General features: G+C 30.5%; 1 protein-coding gene across 1 annotated transcript in view; it reads left to right on the top strand.

Annotated features, from left to right (window-relative positions):
• Positions 1–13,299, top strand: part of LOC114327777 (C-1-tetrahydrofolate synthase, cytoplasmic) — a 187,478-nt gene that overhangs the window by 119,909 nt on the left and 54,270 nt on the right. The window contains exon 6 of the mRNA XM_050643088.1: positions 509–620. Within this exon, the coding sequence (XP_050499045.1) occupies positions 509–620 (112 nt within the window). The remainder of the gene's footprint in view (positions 1–508; positions 621–13,299) is intronic.

Here is a 13,299-nt window from a genome sequence, read left to right as displayed (position 1 = left end):
CTCGACCTAAAACATTGTTTTTTTTATTTCTGTTTGTTTTTATGACTGTAGTTGTTAATTTTAATGTTACGTTTAATAAATTAATTCCTCTGTAATTCATGAGTCCGATTTTTCTCACTTTTTGAAGAGAGGTATTAGGATGCTTGATTTCTATTCTTGTAGTATTCTATTTAGTTCTTTTATTGTTTGGATTATTTTTAATAGGTGATTGATCACGTCTTGTCCTCCAAACTTTGAGTTCATTCGATATTCTCTCCTCTTCTGGTGATTTTTTATTTTTTTACTTTTCTTATTATTGAAATGTTTGTAATGGTTAAAATAGCATATGGCTATAATTATGTTATTGTTCACATTGTTCCTGCCTTAAAAATAAAGATAAAGAAAATTTGTCTGTATTAACAAAGAGATTTTTAATTCATCACTAAATAATATTACAAATTTTATAAATTTTAGTGCTAATTTTGTGTAAGTAGAATAATTCTAATATAAATAAATTCATTATTTTTAGTGCAGACAAGCTGACATTCTAGTCGTAGGAATAGGTCAACCAGAGCTAGTCAAAGGAAGTTGGGTGAAACCAGGAGCAGTTGTTATTGACTGTGGAATCAACGCTATTCCTGGTGAGTACTTATAAAAAAGAGTGGTATAGTAGGCGGTACTGTAGACTGTGAAGTTTCATACTATATTTTTTATTTTAGTACCTAAAATTTAACTCAAAATAAAAAATTATTGCCAGTTTTCATAATTTTCCTATTAAAAGTTTTTGAAAATATAAGTTTAGAAACAATTAATGCAATTATAATACAATTATTTGAATCTGTTTACACTGTCTGTTTATTTGAATCATCTATAGATTCACCACTTATTTTTTCAGCACTATCATCACTACTGTATTTATTTTTTACTGGTGACAAAAATATTGTTAATTCGACGTTTTCAAAATAACAAGAAGTTAGTACTATATAAATATGTATATTGTTTATAAAGTGAAAAGTTTACATGCTATAACGGACATTGCAACTTTACGTGTGGTGACAATTTTCTAGGCTAGGCGATTTACTGTAGAGAAAATTAATACAACACCGGTATAAAAGCTGTTTTACCTAGTTTCTAGGTAGGATAGTAAAAGCTATCAATTGTAATCTTTTATAGACAAGTAATATCTGGGTATATTCTTTATGTTTTATTCTTAGTGCAACAATAGTTTTCTCAAAAAAAAAAACGTAACAAAATTAACAGTTGTAATAACAACTATATAGTTAGTAAACAATCATAAAAAATCAAAATAGAAAAATAAATATAAAAATGAAAACGTTTCTATTGCATGTTGTATGCGCTTAAATCAAATTTTAGATAACTGCGAACCTACATTTCTAAAATTAAAACTTACTTGGTCTTCTATATTAAAAAAAAAAAACAATACCGTAAGACCATGTAAAAAAACAAAAGTGTAAGACGATCATGTCGAGAGTGTGGATAACTACAAATACTTAGGAACATGGATAACATCAAATGTAGACCACACCAAAGAAATTCATAAATAGCACGTGCATCATTCATTAAACTGGAAAAGTTTCTTTGTTGTCGGGATATAAGGTTAGAACTACGTCTAAGGTTGCTTCGGGCTTACGTGTTCTCTACTCTTCTTTACGGCTTGGAAGCGTGGACATTGAAACAGGTCCATTTGAATAAGTTGGCCGCCTTTGAAATTTGGTGTTACAGAAGAATCCTACGAATATCATGGATTCAAAGAATGTCAAACGTGGAAGTATCTAGAAGGATAGGAAATAAACCGGAAATAATACTAACTATCAAAAGACGAAAACTTGAGTACTTGGGACATGTGATGGGAGGGCAAAAATACTCATTATTACAACTTATTAGGCAAGGCAAAATCCGAGGAAAGCGAAATGTGGGAAGACGAAAAACATCCTGGCTTAGGAACTTACGGGAATGGTTCGAATGCAGTAGTGCAGAAATACTTAGAGCGGCAGTGAACAGGGTCCGCATTGCCATGATGATTTCCAACCTTCGATAGAAGATGGAACTTAAAGAAGAAGAAGACCATGGCCTATTTCTTATGTATGAATGTATGATAGGTACATGATAGTGAGTAATTTGAACATTACTTTGGCCACGTAATATATTTTTTTTTTCTAATAGAGATTCTTTCTTTTCAAAATTTTCAACCAAGAAATCCTCAATATATTTTCAGGATTACTGGGTTCTAATCTTTCTCCACTTTCTGCATCTAATAGACATTTTTATCGCTATTATCACTCAATTTCAATGACTCCTTCTGACTGTAATCGAAATCTGGAAGCGATTGTAAACAAAATCTTTTTTGCTTAGATTTATTAGTTTTGTTAGATCCAATAAGTTCTTCGTTGTTTTCAATATCTTTGCTTTCTCTCTCATCAGTTTAGTTATTGATTCTTATCTTTTTGGTCTTGTAACATTTGTATTCCATCATTTTCTGGTTTAGTATTTTAATATCTGGAGTTCTCTTTTCTCTTTCCTGTCGGCCTGTTTACCTGGGGGTCGGTTTCTGCAGCTATCATTTCGTCTCTTCCTTTCTTTTTTGATTCTGTCTGTTTTTTCAATGTGCCTCCAGTAAGTTGTCATTCCATCGTTATTGTGGTCTTCACACTGATCGTCTTCCTATTGGGGAACCATCTCTCGCCGTCAAACTACTCTATTTGTGGTCATTCGGCTTATGTGGTCGTTCCATTAAACTATTCTGTATTTTACCCAGTTATTAATGTTGTCCACCTTGAATCTAGATCGTACTTATATCTCCATCGCATATCTGCACTTCTAGCTCTATCCCATAGTTCGTTACCATCGAACACATGGTAGTTCTAGCATTCTTTTTGTCCTCTTTGTATCAGGTTGTGTTTCTGCCGCGTATGTCATTTTGGCATTATTGGTCTAGTGGCTGTTTTGTAAATTGTGCTCTTCATTTTTTTACAGATATTTTTATTTTTGCATATTGTTTCATTCTGGGAACCTGTGGCTCTGTTTGCTTTTAACTTCTATCCATGAAATTAACTTTTTATCTCGCTTGATACTGTCTACTTCTTCGTGTGTACCTATTTTTAAATTGATAATCTACATTTGGAGGATAATTATATTGGTGTAATACTGTTCATATCTTCAACTGTACTATAAAATCACTCGACTTAATAGTCTAGCCGCAACATAGGGGGTCCCGTGGGTACTTTTAGCTGCCGCGATTTGACGGTGGTATTGTAGGTTTTTTGGGTCGCTGAATTCAATGGAAGTGGTCTGGAAGCCCAAATTTGGTGCGTTTAATTTTATTAACAAATTGTGGTAAAATTAGGTGTTGTTCAGGAATTATTAGAAGCCATGTAAATAAATATTGATAGTGTTAAGATCTTCTCTGGTGTATTTTTGGTCGCTCAATCGCATGCGGCTAGTCGCGATTACTCAAAATGTGTTCTTATTTTGTTGATAACAAAATAATTGCTTATTCGCTGAAAAGCTCGAAATACGTTATCTACAGCAAGTTTGTAGTCTTTCTCATAGTATTTTATACGCTAAATCGATTGTCACTAGTAGTGATAGCTTAAACCAGGTTCCGACTTTGTTATTAATGAATTATTACAAAAATAACGGTTTATAGTACGTTTACTCACGGTTTTTGCTCTAAATAAAAAAAAAACACTTGGAATGACATGAAATTTGGCATGCACGTAGCTAACATGTCAAACAAAACAAGTGATATTGTGCCGATGTGTGGTTTTACAATGAAGGTGAGTTTCACTCCATTTCAGGGGTGAAAAAAGAAACCTTTAAAATAAGTCCGGAATTGGATAAATTGTTTAATTCTAAGCAACTTTTGTTCTATATAGTTTTTTCACTAAGTCAATATTTTTCGAGTTATTTGCGAGTGAATATGTTCATTTTTTAACAAAAAAACCAAATAACCCGAAAAGTATTGACTTTTCGGGCAAGGAAAAAACTGTATAGAACAAAAGTTGCTTAGAATTAATCAGTTTATCCACTTCCGGACTTATTTTAAATGTTTCTTTTTTCACCCCCGAAAAGGGGTGAAATTCACCCCCAAGGTAAAAGTAGATATCGGCACAATATCACTTGTTTTGTTTGACATGTTAGCTACGTGTGTGCCAAATTTCATGTAAATCCAAGTGGTTTTTTTTTATTTAGAGCAAAAACCGTGAGTAAACGCAGAGGAAAGTAACCAAATATGGAATAGTGCCCTAATATGAAATTCCTTGTTTTCTCCGAAAATATAAGTTGGAAACGCACTACAAGACCATCATCTATTTCAGTCGCTCTCTTTATTATCGTATTCACACCTCTGGGTTAGATGCGCGAACGATACGTGTCTGGCAGGCGCGTTTTGTTTTATCGTCTCGCAGAAAATTTCAAAAGTAAATATATTCAAAGAGTATTATTGGTTATTATGCATGAATACAGACTTGTTATGCTATTGCGTATATCAATAGTACCTTTATTTTGATATTTTATGACTTTCTGCAATTAAAACATTACGACTTGAAAAAATGTTGATACTAGTTTGAACTAGTACTAGTTTGTACAAATCCAAATATGGACAGTCGTTGGTGCCTAATTATGGAATAGTGGATTAAGTGTAAGTGGTAAGTCCAGAGAAATAAGGTTTTTGTCGGGACACTTGAGCAACCAGGTTGCAAATGGGTTTTTTGGGTACTATATACCTAATATATTATACACACAAAAATGCCCGTCACAGTTCGAACGAGAATTTTAGTTATTAACAAATAAGGGTCAAAAATGGCAGTATTTTCGTTTAAATCGCTACAGGTAAAAATAGGATAATTAAATATCTTATTTATAGTAATCTTCTTTTAGTAGATGAGCCAATGTTTAAAACGGCAGTTTTTTAATTTTGGTCCGATCATTTGTTGCTTCGAAAATTGCAAAATAAAACTAAAATTTCGAAAATAAAAAAATTACTATAACTTTCGCGAAAGTGGCCTTACGACTTTTATATTTCACAAAAAGTTGAGTCAAAGAGTCCATATATTGCACAAGAAATTTTAAGACGGTTGGTTAATTAGTTTAAATTTTATTCAATTTGTTTATCCCAAAGAGCTTTTTTTTGTAATGTTATTGTTCAGAAAATAATAATTATATAGAAATTCTGTGAAAACCAGATGAAAGAACAACAGTCTTATTTTCAAATTATTGAAGAAAATCATTAAAAAGTAATTTTTGTCACTACGAAAACATTTTACTAAAGTAGAGTCATTTTTGGCGTGTAAACAATTTGAATAGCGTTTTTATTATTCTCTACTACTGTAGAGTAAATTTACCTTGGAATTTCAAAAGCTGGTATTTTTGCACAAATTAAAAAAAAAACTTTTCGCCTAGGTTAATTACGATCAAAGTTAGCCACTTTTATTATTTAATTCACAGTTACTTCAATATACATAAAATTCTCCTGTAACAGTGTTAGTTACCATACTACTCCGAAACGGCTTGGCCGATTTTTATGAAATTTTACAAGTATATTCTATGGGACTGAGAATAGGTTTTAATCTATTTTTTATACCCATAAGTTATAAAGGGGGTTGCCCACCTGACATTGTTTTATTTTTTTAGACAAAATTGTCTATCTTAATTTTATATGATGTAGGATTAAAAAAAACATACAACCCTTAATTTACACTTTTCCATCACCAACCTCTGTTTGTTAATACCCATCTATATATTTACATCTATAAAATTCTCCTGTCACAGTGTTAGTTGTCATACTCCTCCGAGACTGCTTGACCGATTTTTATGAAATTATATATGTATATTCGGTAGGTCTTAGAATCGGTCGTAATCTATTTTTCATATCCCTGAGTGATAAGGGGAACTCCCACTAACAGTTTGAAATGTTAGGTGGGGATTTAGGTACATAACGTACTCTACAAGACTACAAGTACATACAATTTAAAAAAAATATGATCAAAATCCATCAACAAGCTCTGGAGATATTAATCGCAGCATATGTTTGAAGAATCAGTTTTATTTTTTGAGTGCACGGATTTTAATAATTCATTTAAACCGACCACAAATCGATTTCGTTAGAACGTTATTTTTAAAGCTTTATTATCAACTCTGTTGAAGTTTAAAGTTTACTCAAACTTTTACACATAAACTATATACCTTCAACTATAAACAAAGTAGCTGTCAATTAAATAAAAAAAGTGGTTAACTTTGACTGTAATTAACCTAGGAAAAAAGTGTTTTTTTGAAAATTGGTATAAAAATACCAGCTTTTCAAATCATAAAGTAGTTTTAACCTACAGTCAATATTACCAAAGTTATTCAAATTGTTTATGAACTAAAAATGACCCTACTTTAGTAAAATGTTTTCGGAATGATAAAAATAACTTTTTAATAATTTTTTTAAAATACTTTGAAAACATGACTTTTCTTCTTTCATGTGGTTTTCACAGTATTGCTGTATCATTACTATTTTCTGAACAATAATATTGCGAAAAAAAAGCTCATTGGGATAAACAAATTGAATAAAATTTAAACTAATTGACAAAACGTCTTAAATTTTTTTGTGCATTATACTCTACTTGAGTTTGTCTCAACTTTTCATGCAATATGAAAGTCTTAGGGTCATTTTCGCAAAAGTTATAGCAATTTTTTTATTTTTGAAATGTTAGTCTTATTTTGCAATTTCTGAAGCAACAAATGATCAAACCGAAATTCAAAAACTGCCATTTTAAACCTTGGCTTATTCACTAAAAGAATAACAGTATAAATAAGATATTTAGTTACCCTATTTTTACCCGTAGCGATTTAAACGAAAAAACTGCCATTTTTGACACTTATTTGTTAATAACTAAATTTCTCATCCGAACTGTGACGGGCATTTTTGTATGTATAATGTATTAGGTATATAGTACCCAAAAAACCCATTTGAAACCTGGCTGCTCAAGTGTCCCGAACATGGTATATTTTTGCCTTATTTCCCTGGAGTACTATGATTGTGCTGGTCCAGAGTTTCATACATGGATCTGTGATGTCTGTAAATGAATTAAGCTACTTCTTTCATTTTTCACAATTTTCTTATTTAAATTATTTGATCTCAGATGTTTATGTCTATTTTGCTATTGATATGTTGGTTTATGCCTATATTCCATATATGGGCACTTATTCCATATTTGGTTACTCATTTGGGATTTTGTTTTTTTGTTCGATGTTTTTTTGTTAATTAAGATATTTAATAGAAGGATTTTAATTTCTACATAAAAATGTATGACTGATGTGTCATAATATTAAATTGTTTTCATTTCTATAAAGGTATTATTTTATATCCCCAAAACAAAATGGTATTCCATAATTGGTGACTTTCCTCTACTATAAACCGTTATTTTTGCAATAATTTATTAATAACAAAGTTGGAACGTGGTAAGCTATCACGACTAGTGGAAATCGATTTAGCGTATAAAAATACTATGAAAAAGACTACAAACTTGCTGTAGATAGCGCATTTCGAGCATTTCGGTGAATAAACAATTATTTTGTTATTAACAAAATAAGAACATATTTTGAGTAATCGCGACTAGTCGCATTCGATTTAGCGACCAAAAATACACCAGAGAAGACCTTAAAACTATCAATTTATTTACAGGGCTTCTAGTAATTCCTGAAAAACACCTAATTTTACCATAATTTGTTAATAACAATTAAACGCACCACATTTGGGCTTCCAGACAACTTCCATTAGATTCAGCAACCCAAAAAACCTATAATACCACCATCAAATCGCGGCGAGCTAAAAGTGCCCACGGGACCCACTATGTTGCGACTAGACTATAATCGCTTACTCTTTATTATACTACAAGAAAATTTTTATAGTGACTGTATTTGTTTATTTACAATTTTTTAATACTGCATATTTCTTAACCTTGGCCATTATGAATAAATTGCTCCTTTAAAATATCTGATATAATAAATTGTAGACAAGAATTATTCTTCGCCACTATTATATAATTACAATTTACAATCCAATCGACTATCTGATTATTCAATTTAGAACAAAAAAAACTAGTATAATTTGATATAAAATATCTTGCTTCGTGCAAGTAATACGATCAATTACACGCAAAAGGATTAGATTTCGTAATATGTATTATAATATTTCATATGCCAGTTAGAGAAGTGAATTAATGATTGGCAGTTCTTAGCCGTTGTTTGTGTTCTTCAGTTTGTGAGCTATTTTTCTTGAAAATTTTGTTTTAGTGAACGTTCTGTAATTTGTTTAATATAAAGTAGGAATAGGTTTACAAAAATGATTGGTGAAAAAATAGTTTTACATGAATAATTATTAGATTATAAGTACCTACAGGGTGGGGCAATAGTGTGACAAAGACCAATTACTCGTTTGTTGTAAGAGATACGAAAAAATTTGTATAGGTAAAAGTTGGGGCACAGATAGGACCATAATTTAAAAATATTTTCAAACATACAGGGACGTCCGTATTGACAGCGTGACACAAACTTTTGTTTTTTTAAATGGAACACCCTGTATATTTTTACAGTTTTGGATTCTCCTCAATGTTTCTTTTCCTAAAATATAGGGTTTTGTAATATTATACAAGGTAGTTTAAAAGATAATTACGTGTTTTTGTTAATTTCGTAGCAATATTTAGGTACACCCTGTAGAATTGTAGTGATTTGATATAAAATTTTCTATTTACGTTCAAGGTTCAAACGATTTTTAATATAGTCTACTATTGTTAAACATTAACGGTATAGCGAAATGTTTAATTTTAGTATACAGGGTGGGTCAGAATTCGGAATGAGTATTTTCTAAGTTTTCTTAAATGGAACACCCTGTATTTTAGTATTGCAATGAAATGATATTTTATGGTACTTTTTTATTTCTTAAGCATTCCATATACCTGAGTGCTTTAATTTGTAAGTTTTTCGTGATTTTTTAAGCCAAACATTAATTACAACAAAAATTACGTGAAATTTTATTACGTGGCTGTGAAAATATTCAATCAAAAATAATTTTTCGAAAAGAAATACATCATAATCTAGCCTGATCCTTAATTTATTAATATTGGATGAGATATCCAAATAAATTCTTAGTTAAGATTGTTGGTGCGCAAAATATTAATAAAAACATACAATATTCTACCTAGTAGGCTATGACACTAAATTTGCTTAAAAATTGACATTATACTATTTTTATAGTTCCAGTTGCTTTGTTACCATTACTAATATGAATTTTTCTAATGAGGAACTGATTAATAAGATTGTTGTGCTAGTGGAGTATAACAAAAATGTGCTACTAGCAATAAGAATTGTTCATCAGAAATTCACTGATAGACGACAACCAAGAAGAGAAACGTTTGAAAATATACTAGAACGGTTTCAACGGACTGGAAACTTAGATTATGATAAATCTAATCGAACAAAAACTACTGTACCTAAATGAAGAAAATAGGAATTAATTGTAATCCATAGTGTCACTGAGGACCTGCATATTAGTACAACCGTTCTTACAATCTAAGTATCTAGTCTATTGAAACCGTTTTAGTATACTTTCAAAAGTTTCTCTTCGTGGTTGTCGTCTATCAGGAAATTGCTGATAATAATTTTTTATTGTAAGTAGCTCATTTTTGTTATAATCTCCTAGCACAAAGCAATTTTAATCAGTTCATCACTAGAAAAATTCATATTAGTAATGGTAACAAATCAACTGGAACCATATAAATAGTATAATGTCAAACGTTTAAGCAAAATTTGTGTCATAGCCAACTAGGAAGAATTTTGTATGTTTGATTAATATTTTACACACCAACAACCTTAACTACGAATGTATTTGGATATCTCATCCAATATTAATAAATTAAGGATCAGCCTAGATCATTATGTATTTTTATTTGGAAAAATTATTTTTTACTGGATATTTTCACGGCCACCTGAAATGTTAGGCTTAAACAATCACGAATAACTTAAAAATTAAAGCACTTAGGTATAGGGAATGCTTTAGAAATAAAAAAGTACCATACAATATAATTTCACTACAATACTAAAATACATTTTAAGTTCCATTTAAGAAAACTCAGAAAATACTCATTTCGAGTTTCGACCCACCTGTATACTAAAATTAAACATTTCGTTATACTGTTAATGTTTAATAATAGTAGACTATATTAAAAATCGTTTGAACATAAATAGAAAATTTTATGTCAAATCACTACAATTATACAGGGTGTAAATGTTGCTACGAAATTAACAAAAAAACGTAATTATCTTTTAAACTACATATAATATTACAAAACCCTATATGTTAAGAAAGAAAACATTGAGGAGGATCCAAAAATGTAAAAATATACAGAATATTCCATTTAAAAAAACATATGTTTATGTCACTCTGTCAATACGGACGCCCCTGTATATTAAATTTTTTTTTAGATTATGGTACTATGTGTGCCCAACTTTTACCTAAATAACTGTTTTTCGTATCTCTTACGACAAACGAGAAATTGGACTTTGCCACACTAATGCCCCACCCTGTATATTAGATAAAAGTGACCACTTATTTTATAATTCATTCATTCATTTATTTTTCTATATTATTGCTTTTTTCCAATAATAACTCTGCAAACATTTTCGATATACTTCCTTAGATTTTCTTCCACAGAATCCTTTAAAACTGATTTTTCTACATCCTTCTTATTTTCATATACCTATTATGTAGGTACTTTCTACACTATTTTTATGTTTTTTTTAAGATAAGATAAGATAGGCATAGAATTTGGAAATGCAATCAATTTTTTTTAGAAGATATCTTGATTCCACTATAACAGTAGTAGTTATTTCCCAAGAATTTTAAAGTTACTTACTCTATAATTTCCCGTAAACGCAGAACACACCTAGTTTAATTAGTTTTCAAATAGTTTTTTCGATCATCATGGAAGAGTCACAGAAAAATATGGGTAAGAATTTTTTATACTTTCTAACTTAAGGATATTTTATTATTGTAGAAATATATTCGAACTACACTAAGCAGCATGCCCGCTTTATCCATTAGGCAATATAGGCCGTTGCCTAGGGCGCCAAATTATGAGAGGGCAACAAGTTTTTTTCGCAAAAATGGTACATGTTTGAAGGGCGGTTACTATAGAGAATTGCCTAGGGCGTCAATTGACCTAAATGCGGAACTACTCAGCAGCAAAATTAACGCATCACCTTAAAAATGGAACATTTTTGATGTATCTAATTTCTTAAACCTCTTGTCCGATTTTAGTGATTTTTTAAAATATGTTATAGCTTCATTCATTAACAACATCCCTGTAATAATATTGATCCTAGACAGGTAAGTTGTCATCGTATAACTGGTGTACCAATCATACTGTGTTTTTTTTTAAGTTCGAAACACCCTGTGGAATATTCTAGCATATATAAAATGTTGAAATTAGAACTCAATTGTAGCCTTAAATTTTCTTAATATTTTTTTTCATTTCTTTCGCTTATGTTCTGTAATAAAAGAGATAGTATGTCCTTTTATATTAAGTACAAATAAGGTTTGCTATTTGGTCTTGAACAATATTCCAAATCTCGAGAGCTACTGTATGGTTCTAAGAGGTGGCAAACGCTTTCGTAGGTCGATTGGGTTAAGATCTGGACTTTGCGGTGGCCAATTCAAAAATCCGTAGATTTACCTGTTGTAAATCTTAGGTCACAGTTCGTGCAACGTGAGGTCTCAGTATCGTGCATTAGCAAAAAATTGTTACCAATATAAGGAGCCGATAACATGGTAGCTACGTCCTTAGCTACGTAAAGTCACTGCTTGAACACACTCACCGCTGGTCAAATTCCTTGTATCGCGTTCCATTTCCACCAAACAGCAACAAAAATTACGGACTTATATAATAAATCTACAAATTTTTACAACAAACCAGACACTTTTTGACTGTTAACAATTTGACATTTATCAAATTGTTAATTTATCATAGCCTAGTTTAGGCTTGTTTATTAAACTAAACAGATAATAAGGATTTATCGACGAAAAACTTAGCTAGTTGTGAAAGTACCTAAGTTTTTTATATTCTAAAATAAGCGAATGAATCAATAAAAAAAAACCTGAGGCTATAGTTGGGTTTTAATTTCAGTATTTTATAGATGCTACAATATTCCACAGGGTGTTGCGAACTTTGAGAAAAAACACAGTCTGATTGGTACACCCGGTATACAATGACGATTTATCTGTCTAGCAACAATATTATCACAGCGATATTGTTAAAGAATAAGGCTATTATACAGGGTGTCCCGAAAAGATTGGTCATAAATTATACCATACATTCTGGGGTCAAAAATAGTTCGATTGAACCTAACTTATGTTAGTACAAATGTGCTCATAAAAAAAGATACAGCCCTTTGAAGTTACAAAATGAAAATCGATTTTTTTCAATATATCGAAAACTATTAGAGATATTTTATTGAAAATGGACGTGTATCATTCTTATGGTAGGAGTATCTTAAAACAAAATTATAGTGAAATTTGTCCACCCCATAAAAATTTTATGGGGATTTTTTTCACTTAAACCCCCCAAACTTTTGTGTACGTTCCAATTAATTCATTATTGTGGTACCATTAGTTAAACACAACGTTTTAAAACTTTTTTTGCCTCTTACTATTTTTGCGATAAGCCAGTTTTTATCGAGATATGCCTTCTTTTTTAGTATGTTTACATAAAAATTTTATGGAGGTTTTGTACATTTAAACCCCCCAAATGTTTGTTTACGAACCAATTAAACTGTTATTGCGGTACCATTAGTTAAACACAGGGTTTTTAAAGCTTTTTGCTTCTTAGTCTTTTTTTGATAAGTCACCTTTTATCGAGATGTGGCTTCTCTTTCAAAATATACCTAAAAATATAAATTACAAATACATTTTCAGATAATTAAAGGGTTTCTATAATCGTACTTAACCATATACAAAAATATGTTTTGGATTAGACAATTATTCAAAATATCTCGATAAACACTAGCTTATCGAAAAAGTACTAAGAGGCAAAAAAGTTTTAAAAACATTGCGTTTAACTAAAGGTGCCACAATAATAATTTAATTGGAACGTACACAAAAGTTTGGGGGGGTTTAAAGGAACAAAACTCCCATAAAATTTTTATGGGGTGCACAAATTTCACTTTACTTTTTTTTAAGATGTTACTGTCATAAGAATGCCATATGTCTATTTTCAATAAAAAATCTCTAAGAGTTTTCGATATATGAAAATAAAACGATTT

Source organism: Diabrotica virgifera, chromosome 2, assembly GCF_917563875.1.
Source record: "Diabrotica virgifera virgifera chromosome 2, PGI_DIABVI_V3a".
Lineage (NCBI taxonomy): Eukaryota > Metazoa > Arthropoda > Insecta > Coleoptera > Chrysomelidae > Diabrotica > Diabrotica virgifera.
The sequence above is the reverse complement of the archived record's forward strand: the minus strand, read 5'-3'. Positions and strand labels throughout refer to the sequence as shown.